An 18,751-nucleotide genomic window follows, 5' to 3' on the forward strand; every position below is an offset into this window, starting at 1 on the left:
TGTGGGGGCTGTGGGGGGCTGTGGGGGCTATGGGGGCTGTGGGGGCTGTGGGGGCTGTGGGGGGCTGTGGGGGACTGTGGGGGCTGTGGGGGGCTGTGGGGGCTATGGGGGCTGTGGGGGCTGTGGGGGCTGTGGGGGGCTGTGGGGGACTGTGGGGGCTGTGGGGGGCTGTGGGGGCTATGGGGGCTGTGGGGGCTGTGGGGGCTGTGGGGGGCTGTGGGGGACTGTGGGGGCTGTGGGGGGCTGTGGGGGCTATGGGGGCTGTGGGGGCTGTGGGGGCTGTGGGGGGCTGTGGGGGACTGTGGGGGCTGTGGGGGGCTGTGGGGGCTATGGGGGCTGTGGGGGCTATGGGGGGCTGTGGGGGGCTGTGGGGGCTATGGGGGGCTGTGGGGGGCTGTGCAGGGCTGGGGTTCCAGCACTGCAGGAGCCCCGGCAGCCTGAGAGGTGCAGAAATGCAGCTGCACCCTCCCAGCAATGCAGCCTCAAACCACACACTGCAGGTCCTCACGCGGCTCCTCGCGCTGTCCCATGGGGATTTGGACGGTGCTTGAGGGCAGCAGGGGCTGCAGCAGCTCCTGGAGGTGCCTGGCACCCCCGGGCACCCCCTGAGCCCCAGTTGCCTGTGCTGGGCCAGGCCCGACTCACCCACGCAGTTCTTGCCCGTGGGGTCGGACTCATAGCCCAGGTTGCAGATGCAGCGGTAGCTCCCCCGCAGGTTCTCACACATCCCGTTGGGGCAGATGTCGGGGTTCAGGGCACACTCATTGATGTCTGGCAGGGAAAAAGCCACATGAGATGGACCCCAGCAAACGCAAGGACAGAAACCTTGCACCTCCCGGTTCTTCACTGCAGAAATCGCGGAATCCCAGAATGGTTTGTGTTGGGAGGGACCTTAAAGCCCATCTCATTCCAGTTCCACCATCCCAGGTTGCTCCAAGCCCTGTCCAGCCTGGCCCTGAACACGTCCAAGGATGGGGCAGCCACAGCTTCTCCCTGCTTTGCTCCCCTGGTTTGGCCCATAAGGTCCTGACCCAGCCCGGCGCTCTGAGCTCAGGTGGAGAGAGCTGCAAAAGGGGATGGGATAAGCCCAGTTTTATGTCAAGGGCTCTCAGGTCCTCGTGTGACATCCCTGAGTCTTCTTTACCCCAGTACTCAGGTCAGGCCCTTTAACTATCCCTGGATTCAGCACCGAGTGACCCAGAAGGGTGGCAGCCAGGTGGGCAGTGTCCCTTCCCTGCAGCACCATCCCTTCCTCTGCTCTTTTGGAGCCAATCCCTGGTGCCAGGGCAGGGATTTCACCCTGGCAAGCCCCAGCCTCGCCCAGCCCAGGGCAGTCAGTGCTGGCACCGCAGTGTCCCCGCAGTGCCAGATGGCCAGGGCTGCCCAGGCACTGCTGGCCTTTGTCCCCACACACTTGGAGCTCGGTTCCATCCAGGGAAACGCAGCCTGGAGAGCTCTGAGTGCAGTCCTGGCTCCAGGCAGGGTGGAATGACCAGAGCATGGCCTTGCTAGAAAGAGTCTCATCATTCCCCTGGGACTGCCTCCGGCCAGGACATGGAGCCCTGGATGGGAGCCCAAGGAGCCACCAGGGCTTCACCTCTGGCTCCTTCCCATCTGGAAGGCTCGGCAAGGCCGTGGCTGCCTGGCCGCTCTGTGCTCTCCCTGCTGATCCAGGCACTGCCCAGGGCTGGCACTGGGACCTCTTGGAACTCAAAGCAGCCCCTTGGCAGCACACGTTTGTCACCTCCCTGTCCCTGGGACACCCCAAGGAGGAGCCGGAGAGCAGTGGAGGGAAACACCCAGGAGGGTGCAAATGGTCCTGCTCCCCATTCCCATCAGAGCAGGGAGTAAAGCCCAGCCTCTCCCGGCACACGCTCCCACAGATCCATCCCCACGCCATGAAAAGCAGCTGAAGGTGCTGTGGGATGTGCCTGTGGAATCCTGCACGTCCCTGTGGAATCCCGCATGTCCCTGTGGAATCCTGCACCCACCTCTGCCATCCGCCGTTATCCCGATGCCGCTGCTGCAGAGAGCCTGGAATTCCGCTGGGGACAGAGCACAACAGAGCCGTCAGCATGCCTGGACACTCCCCACAGAGACATTCACTGAGCTTAGAGCTGGGCTTAGTGCTTGTTTGTCAGAATGGCAGTTCTAGGCCTGGTTATGCTCATACAACACAAACACGGAATGAGCTGAGTTGGGAGGGACCCCAAGAATCATCCCCAGCCCAATCCCTGGCCCTGCCCAGGCACCCCAACAATCCCACCCTGTGCCTGGGGGCGTTGTCCAAACTCTCCTTGAGCTCTCCCAGCCTCGGTGCTACGGCTTTGTGCATTTTAATGCTGATACTTCCAGTTCCAACATCCCAGCACCAGATGTGGGCATCCACTCTCCATTTTTTGACTGCCTGGCGCCCCTTTCCCCATTCCTACAGTTCTCCAAGCTGCCCAAGCCATCCCAGTGAGCCACCAGGCCATCCCTGAGCACCTTCCCTGCTTCTGGCACACCCAGGGACGGACTCACCGGAGTTCTTGGCCGGGCAGGGCTGGCAGGGCTCCCCAAAGCCATGATCCGGGTTGGCGCAGCAGCACTCGGATTTGGTGACGGCGCCGGGGAAGGGGCGGGCACAGGTGCCCTTTTTGATGCCCCCGTAGCAGGTGCTGCGCATGTGGGTGTCCACGCAGACCCGGCCGTCCACGCCGATGGCCAGGCCCCCCAGGCACTCACAGCGGAACGAGCCCTCCGTGTTGATGCACCAGCCGTTCATGCAGATCCCGGGCGTCTCGCACTCGTCGATGTCTGGGGATGGACACGAGAGTGAGGCGACCTCAGGGTGAGGGACACACGGAGAGAGGGTTGGGATGTGTGGAGAAGGGACTGGGACACAAGAACAGGAGGTCAGGACACAGGACAAGGCTCAGGTCACACAGAGAGAGGCTCAGGACAGGAGAACCTTTTCCCTTTTTCCCATTCTCCCACAACGGGACAATTTCTGGCAGTGGAGCAGGAGCTGCCTGGCCGCACCTTGGATTTCTCAGCTCCCCTTGGCCTGAGGCACTGACAAGTGACCAGGAATGTGGGCAGGGGCTGGAATTGGGAAGAGCCCGGGTTGGGATTTACTCACCCACGCAGTAGCGCCCGTTGGGAGCCAGGACGAAGCCGGGCTTGCAGATGCACTTGAAGCTCCCGTCCTCATTGATGCACATCCCGTTGAGGCACATGTTGGTGGTGGCACACTCGTCGTGGTCTGGGGGCACAGACAGGACCCCAGAGCTGCAGCAAGACCCTCCTGTGCCCAAAATCCCCGTGCCCCATCCCATGGCCAAATTGTGGCAGTGGGTGCTGGTTCTCAGAGGGGACAGAGGGGGAGCGGGGTTTGGGTGGACGGGACCTCCAAGAGCATCAGCTCCAAGCCCAGGGTCACCTTTCCTGGTCAGAGCTGTCCTGCTGCATTCCCAGTGCTCCTGGGGGACCTCCTGCTCCAGCCTGATCCCTGCTGATCCCCGCAGCCCAAACCCCACAGGAGCACAACACCCCCATGGAAACACCTCCCCAATCCAACCCTCTCCTTGGGGGATATCCCAGATTAAATCCCCAGGGAGAACATGATCCCAGCTCAGCCCTGAGCTCCTGGAGGCCCCCAGGACCCTCACCAACGCAGTTCTTGCCGTCGGGGGTGATCTCAAAGCCGGCGTTGCAGATGCACTGGAAGCTGCCGTCGGTGTTGACACAGCGCCCGTTCCTGCACATCACCCCATTCATGATGCACTCATCAATGTCTGCAGGGAAATCACCAGAAAGTGGGAGCAGGGGGAATGGGAGCAGTCCCAGCTTAATATCGCCCGGGAGAAACCCAGGCAGGTGTCCTCAGATACAGGAATTCATCTTCAAAAATCCCATTTGGAAATGAGGAATCTTTTCACACTGCCAGGCAACAGGGAGCCTTTGGAAGCCACTTTGTCAGGAGGGGAGAAAATAAAAAACTCAGAGCTTGGGCACTGCCAGGGAAATCTGCCTTTGCTTGTTGTTCCCACGGTGGAACATTCCCTTCCCATCCTTTTCTGGCCATCCCTCACCTGCAGCAGCATCTTGGCAGAACAGCCTTGCTGGAAATCCTGCATCCATATAAATAGGGCCCAGAATCCCCCCTTTTGTCGGATAAAGTTCTCCCAGCAGAGTTCTGCTCTTGTGGAGGACTCTGAGGGTGCCTTGATCGCCATCAGAAAATTTCAAGGAAGGCCAAGGCAGAGGAAACTTCTCCTGGACAGATCCCATCCCACACCTGGTGGTGCTGGACACTCCTCCCTGCATTTCGCCCCTACAACCCTTTTGTGGTGCCAGGGGCTCTGCTGACCCCTCTGCCACCCCTGCAGCTCCCCCAAAGCAGGGCACAGCCCTTACCAATGCAGGCCTGCTTGGTGGGGGTGCTCTGGAAGCCCTCGTGGCACTTGCAGTGGTAGGAGCCCGGGGTGTTGACGCAGTCGCCGTGGACGCAGGGGCTGCTCGAGCACTCGTCCACGTCTGCAAGGGAGGGAAAACCAACCTGTGAGGGACCCTGGGGCACAGCAAAGCCCAGCAACGGGAAAACCAGCCCGGAGGGGCCCTGGGAGCTTTGGGAACAGCCCCTACCCACCAATGCACTCCCCTCTGACGTCCTGCTTGTAGCCCATGTTGCACTCGCAGCGGTAGCTGGACGGGGTGGGGATGCAGCGCCCATTCAGGCACAGGTTGGTGAAGTGTTTGCAGATGTCGATGGTCTGGTTCAGCGTGGCCGTTCCTGGGGGGCACAGGGAAGGTTGGGGAGCCCTTGGATGTCCCAGGAGCTCTCTGGGGGGACGTCAGAGGGGTCCAAGGTCGGGGGGAAACCACGGAGAGTAAGGCGGTGACAGGAAAGCTCCGTTCGTCGTTGGGAATCAGGGGGATATCCCAGAGCGGAGCCAGCCCCGCTGGATCTGTTTGCGGGCTCAGCTCCTGCCCAGCGTCGGTGCCACATCCCAGCACTCCCCGGAGCCAGGACATTCCCTGAACACACCCCTCTGCTCCCGTGTGTCTGGCTGGGAGCGGCATTCTAGCCCTCGGGAACACCCCTGCTCCCAGAGCCAGGACAAACCCGGGAATTACCGATGCTGGAGCTCCCCGGGCCCATCCCGGGCAGGCCCGGGATCCCCCCCTGTCCGTTCGCCCCGTTCGGGCCGATGCCTCCGGGCCCGTTGAGTCCTGGCCCGACTCCGTTGGGCCTGAATTCAGGAATTCCTGGGAAGTTCCTGGGGAAGCCTGGCACGACCGGGAGTCCCTCGATGCAGAGCCTGCGGTACTCGTCTGAAACAAAACAAGGCTGTTCCAGCAGGGCCCGGATCCCCTGCAGGGAGCCAAGGGACAGGCAGGGAACACAGGGGGTTCCTGATGGGAATGGGGCAGAGGGAGATTTCCCCATGGGAATGGTGGCTTTGGCAAAGGAGTTCCCATCCCTGGAGGGGTTTAAAAGCCATGGGGATGTGGCACTTGGGGACAGGGTTTCATGGCCTTGGCAGTGCTCTTGGAGAGCTTTTCCAACCTTGTCTTACAACACCCCCAGTTTTAGGATCCCGGGGGTGTCACTCACCCGAGCCCCGCACGGGGCACATCTCGGGGGTCTGGCCAATGGCCCAGCAGCGCCCCGAGTCACAGCAGCACTGCATCCTGCTGGCCTGGCCCGGCACGTCCCCGGCACAGCGGCCACCCAGCAGCGCCGAGAAACACGTCCCCAGCCGCTGGTCTGCGGGAGGAGGAAGGGGAAGGGGAAGAGGAAGAGGAGACACGGTCACAACGTGCCACCACCCCCCTCTCAGCCAGCTCCTGAGGGCCCATTCCCAATGGAATCTCTCCCGGCCGTCCCCTCTCCCAGTGTGACCCCCGTGTTCCGTCTCATCCTCCCAGATCATGAGGTTCTCCCTCTGGAGCACATCCAGGAACTCATTCCCAGTGTTCAACCTCCCGTTCCCATTTGGGCTCCTCAGTCCAGCCAGACCAGAGCCAGAGCTGGGCAACGCCTCCCCATTGGATTGTCCATTGGGAGCTGCATTCCCTGCCCTGCAGGAAGGACAGGGGACCCAGCAGGTCCTGGATGAATTCCCAGAGCACAGAACAGGGACATTCCCACCTCATCCTGTGCTTCCTCCCTTCCCAAAGTCATGGGATCATGGCCAGATGTTTCCCCTCCTGCTGCCACCCCTGCCCAGCGTGTCCTTCCCCCCTCAGGTCCCAAAGTGTCCCACATCCCAGGCTTCCCACGAGGAATCATCCCCTGCCAGGCCCCAGCATCCCTCGCTGCACAAATGGAGCTGTTCCCAATTCCAGCTCCCTCCAGGCTCCCGTTCCCAGCGTGTCCCTGTCCCTGGCTGATCCCAGCTGGACTGAGCTGGAGCAGAAGGAGCCCTGGATGGGGTCAAAGCCACTCACCCCGAGCCTGGCCCTGCTGGGGGGGGTTTGTGGCTCCTGCCAAGGCCCAGGGGACTGAGGGTCTCTCACATCCAGCAGGCTCCACCTGGCACCAATCCCTCCAGGAAAACCTGGAATCTTCCCCTCATTCATCTCCCACCTTGTTTTTTCTAAAGTCAGTTAATGAGGGGGAAAGTCTCCTGGGATGTGGCTGCCATCAGCCAGCAGGGAATGTACATCCTGGGAATGTAATTGGAATTAATTGCCTGGCGCTGTTTGATCTGTGGGCTGTGGGGGCACTTCTGCTCCCAGCACAGCTCGGGGACCCGCAGGGGACAGTGACCCCAGTTCAAACCAGCAGGTCCTTCCTCAGGCACGTCCCCCACCCCTGCTCAGAGCTGGATTCTGTGGGAATTGCTCCTTTCAGGAAACTTTATCCACCAAAAACACCAGCAGAGAGAAAGTCAGGCCTGGAGAAGGGAAGGTTGGAAGCAGGGGTTGAATGCAAGGCTGGATTAGCTCCTGATGCTGAGGAAGGGGAGGAGAAGCCATGGGGGTGTTCTGCTCCCAGGGCACAGCTTTGCACAAAACCCCAGTAAGGCAGAAAATGCTGCAGGAGAGAGGGGAGGGGAAATTCCAGATGGGATTAGAGAGAGCTGCGGGGTGGGGACTGAGCCCAGAGGGCTCTGGGGGGTGACAGGGCTCAGCCAGGATGGCAGAGCACAGAGGGAGCTGGTCCTGCTCATCCTGAGGGGCCAGGAGTGATTCCAGGCTGGATCTGGGATCTGGCAGGCCTGCACCCATCCCATGGGGCGTGTCCTGACCCCAGGAGAGGCAGCAGAGATTATCCAGCACAGCTAATCCCACAGAACTGGGCTGGTAGGAGGTGTCCCTGGACATCCCTGGATGAGCTCTGAGATCCCTCCCAACCTGTTCCATGATTCCATAACCCTCATGTTTCCTTTTTCCTCTTGCTTAGACAAAAGTGGCCAAAAAGGGCTTTCCAGGCAGGCAAAGCCCTCAGTGCTCCCAACCCTCTGTGAGCCAGGGCTCTGCCAGGCTCAGCAAGACCCAGAACCTGAGGCACTGAATCTGCTGATGCTGCCCAAGGAGAGGCACAACCCAAATCCTTCAGAGCTCTGCTGCACTCTCAGGGAAAGAAAGAGCTCAGAAAGGCCAGAGCAGGAGTGCTGAGTCGCAGGGACGGAGGGAGGGAGGGAGGGAGGGAAGGAACACCATGTGCGTGTCTGGGAATGCACAAAGGCCATTTCTCTTCATTTGAAAATTATTCTTTTAAGCTGCTCTGCAAGAGGAACCCATTGTACCAAGGAAAATCCACTGAGCCCCCCCAGCTGCTGCAGCAGCTCCTGTGCTGCCTGCAGAGCCTTCACCAGCAGGAATGGGTGGGACCCTTACGGCCCAGGGTGGGACTGGGCTTTGTGTGCCAAGCCCAGGTGCTTGAATCCCTCCGTGAAGGTTCCTTTCGACCAGGAGGGGTTTATTCTCCTGGTGGGGTTTTAGTGGGGCAGGCACCGGAAGGAGCTCCTGGCACTGGGGATCAGCTCAAGCTCTGGGTGTTGCTGTTCCAGCTGTAAAGGCTGCAGGAGATCATTCAGTGCCACAAAAAAGGGTTTTGCTTTGCTAAAAAGGGAGGGGAATGGGTCAAGGGCTGGTGCTCCTAAATATCTTCACATGAGACACTGTGGTCACCTCCAGGGTGACAATCTCCCCTCTCTTGATGCTGCTCATGCTTTAAAAGTGCCCACATCATTTATCCATCTTCCGCTTTCCCAGCTGCTCCCTGGATTTATTTCATGGGATGCAAACCTGGAGCCTGAACCCACCCCAAACTCTCCAAACAAGCCCTGAGACCCCCTCGAGCAGAGCTGGCAAAATTTGGGTGCCAGGGCAACCCCACCCTGGCAGGAGCTGTGGATTTTGCCAAAACAAACCCTGCCTGACCCAAAAAGGGAGCTCAGGGAAAGGCTGCAGCACCCGGAGCCAGCTCAGGTGAAGTCAGAGTCCACTGCAGCTAAATCAGCTCGGGACTATTTTTAAATCTGGGCTTTCTAATTTTATTTATTTTCGTTTCTTGAAGCTCTTGGTTTCAAGGAAAGTGGGGAATGTCCACATGACTCATCCCAGCGCTGTCACACCCCTCTGGGCTCATGGCAGGGGCTGGGAAACAGCAGGAAAAAATTCCATTCCCATTAAAATCTATCAGTTTCCCAAACAAGAGGACTTGGGCTTTACTTTTTACACTTCACAACATTTTTTTCCTCCTGGAACGAAAACATTTAATCCTGCTCCAGGATCTGTGGCTAGAAAAGAATTCGGAGCTGATTTTTTTTTTTTTTTTGCTGTATTAATTTCCACAGAAAGCTGCACCTGACACTTTGCACTGCACCACCAATCTCTGCCTGTTCTGTTTGAATTCCTCTTCCCAAATCTCCCCATCCTCACTCCCACCACATTCCCAGCCCCACACCTTCCTCCCAATCCTCCTCCTCGTGTCCTTGTCAACCCTTTCCAGTACTGAGGCTCCCACAGCCCAAATTCTGGAGAGGGAGAAAGAGCAAGAGAATCCAGCCGGGAGCAGGATGGAGAACTGAGCGTTTCTCCCTATCCCAGCAACAACCCCCAAATCCCTCTGCAGAGATTCCCAGCCCTGCCAGGCTCCCAGAGCCTGGTCCAGCCCCACATCCCGGTTTCTCCCCTCACCGAGGCAGCGGGATCCGTCGGGGCTGCTGACGAAGCCGCGGGGACAGGAGCACACGTAGCTGCCCACGGTGTTGGTGCAGTCGCCGCCGTCGCACACGCCGGGGATGGCCCCGCACTCATCCACATCTGCAAGGGAGACAATCCCACGGGGAGGATGCAAAACGGCCCCTTCCCCATCCACACCCAGGGCACAGACGGTGGGAAATGGAGTTGGGGGGGTCGTGGGATGCTTGAGGTCATAAAGGGTCTCCAAAAGTCTCCCAGAGGGGGATTCATGGAGTTCTCTGCTTCTCTGCACAGCCCCTCCCAGGGGGGAGTTTGGGCTGGACAGCAGGGAGAAATTCCTCCCAGAAAGAGGGACTGGGCTTGGCAGGGGCTGCCCAGGGAGGTTTGGAGTCCCCGTCCCCGGAGGTGCCCAAGGAAAGCCTGGATGTGGCACTCGGTGCCATGGGGGTGGTGGGTCATGGGCTGGACTTGCAGATCCCTGTGGGTCCCTCCCAGCCCAGGATATTCCATGGTTCCATTCTCTGATTCTATTCCAGTCAAGAGGGGAAGACAAATTCCTGTTCGGCTCTTTAGGACTCTCAAATTCTGCCCCCGGACACCACCCGAGGTGTCCCCTGAGCCCTCCGGGGCTGCTCTGGCTCTTTGAGTCCCTCAGAAAAGCCCTGAGAGCTCCCAGGGCAGCGGAACAGAACACAGAAAACACTTCCCCCACCTGGGCCCCTGCAGCCAAAAAGAGATTTTATCAGCCAGCCTGCCCTGCCGTTTAATCCCAGCCCTGCCCGGGGCTACAACTCACGGAGCTCTGAAAGGAAAAGAGCTTTGGGAAGGAAAAGTTGTGCTATTGGTGAAAAACCCAGCTCAAAACTCGGTGTGGCACTGGGGAGGATCCGAGATCTGGGGGCAGCTGGCAGATCTGTGCTCTGACATCCCTCACTCACCCCAAAGCAGCGTCAGGGGCTGTGGGGACAGCGATGAATCCCATTCCCATGGAAAAACAGGGAATCCAAGGGGGTCACTCAAACTGCAGACCTTTCTTTCCCCCTTGAAAACCCCAGCGCTGAGGAGCAGGAAAAGAGCCCGTTCCTGCAGGACTCCACATCCTGAGCTTTGGGAACCTGAGCCCTGGGCTTTGTTGTCCTTTCAGTCCTTCCCCACCACATTTTCCTTCTCGATTTTCCCTCTGTGAGTGTCCCGTGGTGGTTTGGATCCGTTCAGGCGGAGCTGACCCGGTGGGACGGGTTCATTCCCCTCTCATTAACACCCAGCGCCGGGGAGGGAATTCTGCCAGCTCCAGCCTGGCTCCTTCCCGACTTTTCCAACCTTCTGTTCAAAATTAAAGCAGGATCCTGTGCTCTGCTGCTCAGACAATGGCAGGATTCAAGGCAAACGTTGATTTTGGAGCTGGGCTGGGATTGGAGTTGGCCTCGTCCTTAAGGCTGAAAACGCTGGAAAAGCCGAAGGCTGCAGAGCCTCTGGAAGAGCTGGAGCTGCAAAGCTCATCCCACACGGTGCCCGCAGACATGTGGGAACCCCAACCTTTCCATGGGCTAAAATCCCAGGATTTGATGGAGAAAACATCCCCAGGGGTCGTGCCTTGGGATCGCTCTGGTGCAGCACCAGGGACTCGAACCCTCCTCTCCCAGGAAGCACAAAGGAACCACAGTGCAGGGAATGGAACCTCCAAACCACCCCAAATCCAGGGAAATGAGCTCTGGATGGAGCCAAACAATGAGCTCTCCTGAGGGGTTTTGTGAGGAAATTGAAAGAAAGTGGGTTTTGGGTTCCATCCACCCCTGGAAAACTCTGGGAAGCTCCCACTGGTGCAGGAACATCAATGAGAGGCAACAGAGCCTCAGCTCCATCAGGAGATTTGGGATTTTGTGCCCTGATGACAAAAGCCTGGCCTGGGGGGACATCAGGAACACCTCACATCCAAAGGGGTGAGAAAAATAGGTGAGCACTGGGATTCCAGGATTTGTTCTCCCTGGCAGAATGTCCTGGAGAGGCCAAAAATGGTCAAATCCTGGCTGGATTTCAGCTGAGGTTGTTGCACACAGCTTTCTGGAGCCTTCCACTCCCTTTCCTGGTGTTTCTCCATGGAGAAATTTTTTTTTTTTTTTTTTTTTTTTTTTTTTTGTCTCTTATCACCATGGATGGATTTTGGATGCAGGACACATTCCTTTGGGAAGCATCCTGGATGAGGCACTGGCATTACCTCACTGATAGCAGAGCTTGGCCTTTGTTCTGCAGCACAGGAAGGGCTGCTAAAAAGTGAAATTCTTGGCAGAGAAACCCTGGAATTATGGCAGGAAAAGCTTTGTCCAGCCAGTGATTCCCCCTTAACTCCACACCACGGAATTGTTCCCCCCGGTGTCATTTTTCCGGTTGCTTCCAGGATCATTTAAAAATGCCACAGCTTCCCTTTCCCTGTGATTTATGGATCCAGGTCTCTGGAGCAGGAGGATGTCTCCGAGTTCAGCTTTGATGTTCCCTCTCTCCACTTCGCACCAGGAATTTTCTTGTGTCCTCGACAATTCTCTTCCCGCCGTCTTAAGAACTCCGCTGGATCCAAACCTGCCCTTCTCCCCAAGCTCTCATTCCCCTAAATCTCAACAGATCCTGCTTTTTCCCTTTTTTTCCAACATAATCCGGGCATGGTATCGGTTAATTCATCCTGAACCTGGCAATTCCTGCCCTCTTCGCTCATCTTTTTGTACAGCATAAGCACAATTCTCGGTGCTTCCCAAGCCGGCCTTGTCTCCAGCGGTTTTTAGGGATCAGCCTGACCCCTTACCGCCCTAAATCCAGCACTTCCCTGTTTCCCAGACTGCTCAGATCCCTCAGAAGGGGAGCAGTGCCAGAAGTTCTCATCATCCAGAGCACAGCCCCGAGCTCAGGAATCCCTGGAGCTCCTCGGAATACAATGGACAAAGGGATAACACGCGCCACCCTCTGCAAGCGTCACATTCGTCAGGGATGGGCTGCGGGAGTGAGCCTGGAACGGAGCAACCCCGGCCTTGGAGGCGGCTCAGGCACAAATCCAGGCTGGACGTGGGGCGCACGTTTCCCTGATAGGAAAAGGATTCGTTTTTCCTGCTGGAGCTGAGCAAAATCCATGCCGGGAATATCCCGGGAGCTGCAGCCTCTCCGATTGCTCGGGAGAGCGGGGCCTCCCGTATCAGCACGGAATATCTCGCACAGGAAAAACATCTTTATCCTTCGGGGACCAAAGCAGCCTCAGCTCCAGGTGCCGTCGGTGTTTGGAGATAAGGTTTGTGTTAAGAGATAAGGATCGCCCTGGGAAGGCACCGCCCTTATCTCTGTTCCTCCCAGGACACGGCCGCGGGGTTATGGCACAAACCGCCGGCGTTAATGAGGGGACATCGTTAATGAGGGGACATCGTTAATCAGCGGCCTGGGCTCTGAGCTCCGGCTCCAGCACAGTCGCAGCTGCTGACTTCCCTCCCCACCAGGCACCCCCCGAGCTCCGGGAACCCGGGGGGAATCTCCCAGAGATGTTTGATGGAGGTTTAATATTCCCTGGGTGCCGGGCTTGGATGGGGAGTCTGGGAACGAGAGGGAAGCAGCTCCTCTTCCTACGGCAGAGAATTCCCTCCTTTCCCCAGCTGTGAAATGAACCCAAAACTCAGCAAGGGATCTCCTGCGGAGCTGGGATCTGCAGCCTGGAGCACACCTGGATAACAAATCCATCCTCTGGTTGCTGCTTTGATTGAACCCCTGGGCTCAGTGAGGAGGACACTTGGACCAAGGCAGAGATTTTGGCAGTTTCAGCAGGAATGTGAAGCTCAGGAATTTGATGCTCCATCTGCTGGACCAAATTCCTGATGGATCAAAGGGTGCAGGAAACTCAGAGGTTTTCGGGGAACTCGGGACCCAAACCTTCTTGTGTCCATAAAGTGGAGAGGAACCTTCTCTATTCCCCTATTACATGGTTTTAGGGAATCACATTCCTAGAGGGAAGCAGTGATACCCCAAAGGTGATTTCCCTTTCCTGGAACCCTCCTCACCTTCTGGTGGCCCTGTGGGGACATGGAGGGGACACAACTGGGAAAGGAGCCCTCAAACCCCATCCCTTTGGAGCATCCCTGCTGTCCATGTCATTCCCAGCAGGACTCCCAGATCCAAAGGGAAGCATCCTGACCTGGTGGTGATCCCAGGGGTGGAGCAGTCCCTGGGAATGCTGGAGATGTCCCTTTTGTGGGCAGGACGGGGAAGGGAAGCTGTTTGTGGGGCTGCTTTTCCAGGCACTGGGGGAAGGGGGAGGCCCCTCACATCTGGAGGACAGATCCGGACAATGGATTGGGTTTAATCTCGGGATGGAGGAGATTCCAGCTCAACTGGTTTCAGATGTGCTCTGCTCCCCAGCTGGCATGGGAGAGGCAGGGAGAGGCAGGAGCAGCTTTCTGCTGCCCCTGGTCCCACCTTGGCCAGGCAAATTCCTGGAATATCACTGGATTTGGGGAGCTGGTCCTTCACCTGACACAGAAAAAGGCTGGGCTGGATTCTCCTGCTTTCAATCCTTGGATGTGGGAGCTCTGCAGGAATTCTGTCAGGATTTTAGAGAAAGTCTCCTGGCACCCTGCCCAGGAGGAGCCACAGACACAGATGTTTCCTGGAGATGGAAGAATGTCCATCCCCCACCAGGGACTGACCTCCGGAGCTCCTGGCTCTCTTTGGGAAAGATTTCCTGAGGGGCTGAACCCAGGGCACAGAATCCTGGAATCCTGGAATGGTCTGGGTTGGAAGGGACCCTAAAGATCATCTCATCCCAACCTCCCACTATCCCAGTTCCAGGGCCTTCCAGAGGCAGGCAGAGCTCTCCCTTAGCTCCCACAGCCAGCCTGATTCCACATTTCACACTGATTAAATCTTCACAGCCCTCATGAAGAGCCTTGGAATTAAAAGTTTTTGAGTTTTCAAGGCTTGATCAGACTCAGAACCTGGCAGAGCTTTGCAGGCAGCCCTGGGCTGAGCCTGGGTAAACCCTTCCAGAGGTCCCCTCTGTGCCATCAATCCGTGTTCCCATTAAAACATCCTTAAAAAACCCCTCTGTGAACAAACCAAACCATTTCCTTCTGGTTTCAGGGAAGATCAGGGGATCAGGCAAGGCCTATTCCTCATTTCCTGGCCTTGGACTCTGGGAAGAAGATAAAAAAACCCCTTTGGCAGGGCTGGTTGGGAGGTGGGATCCAGCCTGGAATGGGAGCTCCCCCATCTCTGCCTTGGAAAAAGCCAAGACTAAAATACTCCAGGGACATTGGGAAGAGGAGAATCCTGGCAGATCCAGGCCTGGAGCCTCCCTTACCTTCACACCTGTGGCTGGTCTCGCTCTGCTTGTGCCCTGCAGGGCACTTGCACTCATAGGATCCCACGGTGTTGATGCAATTCCCGCCCTGGCAGAGGCCAGGGATGGCCTGGCACTCATCCACATCTGCGGCAAGAGGAGCAAGGATGTCAGGGAATGGAGCCATGGATCCGTGTCCAGTGTGGATTTTCCTGTGCTCCAAGGAGCTGGATCACATTCCAGAAGGAATTACCCCTCAGATGGCACCAGGGATAAGGACAGGAAATGGACAGGAATGAATTCCTGGCTCAAGCAAGAGGGAGACAAAAGTCTGGGAATGCTTCCCAAAGGATGTGTCCATCCCATGGCTCTCTGGGAGAAACACCAGCCGGATCCAGGACACCCTGCAGGATGGAGGAGCTCACCCGAGAGCCACAGCGTGGCCAGAATCTCTAGGATTAAATGATCTTGGAAAATCCCATGGGATACTCTGGGTGCATGGAGAAGCTCCGTGACACACGGCGGGGATTTGGCAAAGCTCCACAGCGAGTTCTGTGCTTTGGGGCTCTGCTTTGGGGCTTTGCTTTGGGGCTCTGCTCTGTGTTCTCCATTGTGGGGCTGCTTTGGGGCTCTGCTTTGGGGCTCTGTTTCAGAGCTCTGCTCTCTGTGTGCTCTGTTCCGGGGCTGTTCAGGGGCTCTGCCCCCTCCCCTCCCATCCCCACTCACCCTGGCAGGCCCCGGTGCGGATGTTGGGGATGAAGCCCCTGCGGCAGGGGTGGGGCTGGGCCGGGCACATCTCGCAGGGGTGGCCCCAGGCGCGGCCGATGGTGGCACAGCACATGGTCTTGGTGCACACGATGCCGCTCAGCTGGCCCTGGCACATCTGGTTGTTGACCTGGCTGAAGCAGGGCCCGGTGCGGTAATCTGGGGAGGAAATCAATCCCTGGATTAGATCCAGCACGTAAATCCCAGGATTTCTGCCCGGCTCTCAGTGCTGTTCCCTTTCCAGCACAGCCACTCGTGTGAAATCTGGGGGGAAAACTGCAATGGGGACAAACTGAAGCCCAGTGTTGGAGGTGGTGCTGGCCCTAAAAGGAACTGAAAATCAAAAGTCAGGCAAAGAGGCAATTCCAGGGCTGCAGTTCCAGCTATCCTGGAGAACTTCAGGAATGAGAAAAGCAATCAATTTCCTTCCCTGGCAGTGTCCGAGGCCAGGCTGGACGGGGCTTGGAGCACCCTGGGATAGTGGAAGGTGGAATTCCACAATTCTTATGTTGCCTTCCATCCCAAACCAGTCTGGGATTCTGGGATTCTCAAATTCTCAGACTCTGGGATGTTGTCTCTCTTCACTTTAGCTCTCAAACATCTCCTGGCAATTTTGACTTTAAACCCCAGACACTGCAGGAACAACCAGCAGGTTTCCCATTCCCAGTTAGGATCCTCCCATCCCTTAAACTCCAAGGATTTTAACCCAATTTTTGCAGGGTTTTGCCCTCAGGAATGTGGGTTTGCCACTGCCTGGGCTCCCGTGACCCTTGATGAGGGATGAGGCACAGCAGGAATCCAGCAGGAAGAGAAATCCCTCAATGAGATTTTCCTTCTGCCAGGCAGAGGTGGTGGCATGGAAGTGTTTGATCTGTGGCTGGAAAAATCCCCTTGAACCTCGTCCTTGTCAGCCCAGAACATTCCCCACGACCTGTCTGAGCAGTCAGGTGTTGGTCAGGCAGCCAGAGGCCGGCTGAGATGTGCTCAGGGAATTTCCAGGCTGGAATTAGGCAGTAATTAGGAACTGCCCTGACCCCGGTTCCCGGCTCCCGGATTAACCCCCAGATGTCCCTGCAGGGAAAGGTTTGGGTTTGATGTGTGAAGCAACAAAAATCTTGTGTGGAGGGGGGTGACAGCACTGGGACCCCCAGGTAACAGTGTCCCAAAATCCATGGAAAACACACAGGAAATCCTCCTGTCTGGGAAAGAATCAATTAGCAAAGAATTCCTCATTTCCAGCTTAATGCTCCCTCTGATTTGTGTTCTGGAGCAGCTCATACCTGAAAATTAAAGCTGATCAAACTGGGCTGTGGGTGTCACCGGGAGGTGGAGAGGAGAAGGGTTTGAGAAGGACAAAAGGAATGGTTTGGAAGTTACATCGATGGGAAGGGGATGGGATCTCCCAAAAATGCCTTTGTTTTGGGAATCCCACCAGAAACACGAACCATGGGGAGTTACCAAAGAATTATCCTTTCTTTTTGGAGCCAACTTTTAGGAGATCCCAGACCAGTGGCCGATGTCACTGCGGGGTGGACCCCAGAAAACTCAGGTTAATAAATGTCAAACCCCAAAGTGATGCTGTGAACAGAGAGCAAAGCAGGGAGAGCTGCAGCTCCCACCTCATCTCCCCCAGGCACTGCAGGAGCTCCTGGAGAGGGATAATGAATGCGGGATTGTGAGGAGAACACCCCCTTTTAAGCAAATAATTGCCCAAAATAACTTTTCCTATGCAGATGACTCCTCTGGAGGGAACGAAGCCAAGGAAATTGCAGTCTGGAGAGCCCTGGCTGCCTTCCAGCCCCAGCTGGTGCTAATTTTAATGGGCAAATGATTAAATTTTTAATGAGGCACCAATGAAATTTTATGAAGGAAATGGGGAGGCTTAGGAGATGTCTGAAGCCTCTCACAGTCCCTGTATGGGATCCATGTTCCAGGAATCCTGCTGCAGGTAGCTGTCCTTCAGGAGTTGGGTTTTTCCTTGGAAAAGCCAAGGGGAAAGCTGGGATTGCTGTTCCCTGTTCCCAGCAGCAGAGCCCAGTGTGGGACATGGAGCAGTTCCACCTCTCCAGCTCCAGGTAAAGTTCCCATTAAAGCACTGCAAGGCATCCTGGATTGGGAGGATTTTGGGAACCCCTCGAGAGCTGAATCCCTGACAATTCCAGTGACTGGGGCGGGATCTGCTCTCACACCCAGCCATGCTGTTCCTCTGGGAGCAGCTTCCTCACAATATCCCAAATTATCGTGTCCAGGATGGCCCACATGGAGTCCTGTGGAAGGGCTGGGGCATTGGAATGGGGGCAATTCCTCTGGAACCAGCCAAGCCAGCACCCGGCCCTGGGCACTTCCCACATTCCCAGCACTTGGGATGCACCAGGAACGCTCTGCCCGCCCTCCTTATCCCAAATCCACGCTGCCAGAACCTCCTTCATCTCTTCCAAGAGGTAAAAAAGAGCCAGAATTTATCCCAGAAATGCAGCTTGGCCTCATTAAAAAGGAATAATCAGCCTCAGAGTGTTCAAAATCCCCATCAGAGCCCCTCAGACTCTGAGGGACAACGGCTGGAGGGTGCCTTCTCCAGGCTCAGCCTCCCAGCGCCGGAGGAGAACAACGGGAATGTTTCCCTGGGGTAACAGCAGGGTTTAACGCCGTCATTTGGCACGAGAATGTTCATTCCAGCAGCTCGGGTTTCTTTGAAGCAGGGAACAAACTGAACACGGCTCCCAACAAGGGCGTTTTCCAAAGGTTTTGTAGCACCTGGATTGAAACTGGAGCTGGACCTGAAGCGCTCACGGCTTTGTTTCATCCCCAGTTTCAGTGGGATGTGAGAGACTGGATTTAGGAGTGGATTGAGATCACCCCTTTGCTGGGGGGGAATGAAAAAGGCTTTGAAAATGAACATTTTATTCTCTTTTAACTGGTCCTGACTGTGCCTGGGGGAAACGGGGAGGGTTTGGTCAGGAACTTCTGAAAATATTCACAAGAAAAAAGAGTTTCCTCCACTCCTACAACAACCACGGAGCCAGGAGGGTGTCCCTGAGTCAATTCCAGTGGGAATTCAGATCCCTGGAGATGGAAAAGTGGGATAATTCTACAACTTTCTGTGTTATCTAAAGGACAATCCCAGCCACACAAATCCACCGTGGGAGTAGATCCAGAGCCCAGCGCAAGGGAAGGGGAAGGGAATGAGGAGCTTTTCTCTTCTCCCACCCTCTGGAATTCCCTCCCGAGACAGGCCAGGGGCCGAATTCCTCCTCTCCAAAACAAACAAATAGAGCCGAGGAAGAGGAGCTTTGTCCTTTGCCAGAACTCCAATTCCTTCTCACAATAAACAATGGAGGCTTTTCCTTAAAAGCTGCGGGGCAAAAGTGGCCTGTGGATCATCCCCAGGGAGCTCCTGCCCACGCTGGGATGGGGCCACAGCAACACAAATCCCAGGATTGGGCAGGAGGCCACTGGAGAGACAGGGATTGGGAGAGACAGGGATAGGGAAAGACAGAGACAGGGATCAGGAGAGACAGGGACAGGGATCAGGAGAGA

The 18,751-nt window shown here is 56.7% G+C and overlaps 1 protein-coding gene across 3 annotated transcripts in view; it reads right to left on the reverse strand.

The window, feature by feature from the left end:
* The window catches only part of FBN3 (fibrillin 3), a 67,056-nt gene that overhangs the window by 27,544 nt on the left and 20,761 nt on the right, over positions 1 to 18,751 (reverse strand). For all 3 annotated transcript variants that reach the window (XM_042024397.1, XM_042024398.1, XM_042024396.1), the window contains exons 7-18: positions 15,176 to 15,373; positions 14,471 to 14,596; positions 9,139 to 9,264; positions 5,603 to 5,755; positions 5,122 to 5,319; positions 4,634 to 4,777; positions 4,402 to 4,521; positions 3,654 to 3,779; positions 3,125 to 3,247; positions 2,524 to 2,799; positions 1,992 to 2,045; positions 646 to 771 (exon numbers count right to left, since the gene is read on the reverse strand). In XM_042024397.1, the coding sequence (XP_041880331.1) occupies positions 646 to 771; positions 1,992 to 2,045; positions 2,524 to 2,799; positions 3,125 to 3,247; positions 3,654 to 3,779; positions 4,402 to 4,521; positions 4,634 to 4,777; positions 5,122 to 5,319; positions 5,603 to 5,755; positions 9,139 to 9,264; positions 14,471 to 14,596; positions 15,176 to 15,373 (1,770 nt within the window). The remainder of the gene's footprint in view (positions 1 to 645; positions 772 to 1,991; positions 2,046 to 2,523; positions 2,800 to 3,124; positions 3,248 to 3,653; positions 3,780 to 4,401; positions 4,522 to 4,633; positions 4,778 to 5,121; positions 5,320 to 5,602; positions 5,756 to 9,138; positions 9,265 to 14,470; positions 14,597 to 15,175; positions 15,374 to 18,751) is intronic.

This window comes from Corvus kubaryi, unplaced genomic scaffold (assembly GCF_017639235.1).
Source record: "Corvus kubaryi isolate FWS band 111438036 unplaced genomic scaffold, C.kubaryi_AGA036_p1.0 37262, whole genome shotgun sequence".
Classification (NCBI taxonomy): Eukaryota; Metazoa; Chordata; class Aves; order Passeriformes; family Corvidae; genus Corvus; species Corvus kubaryi.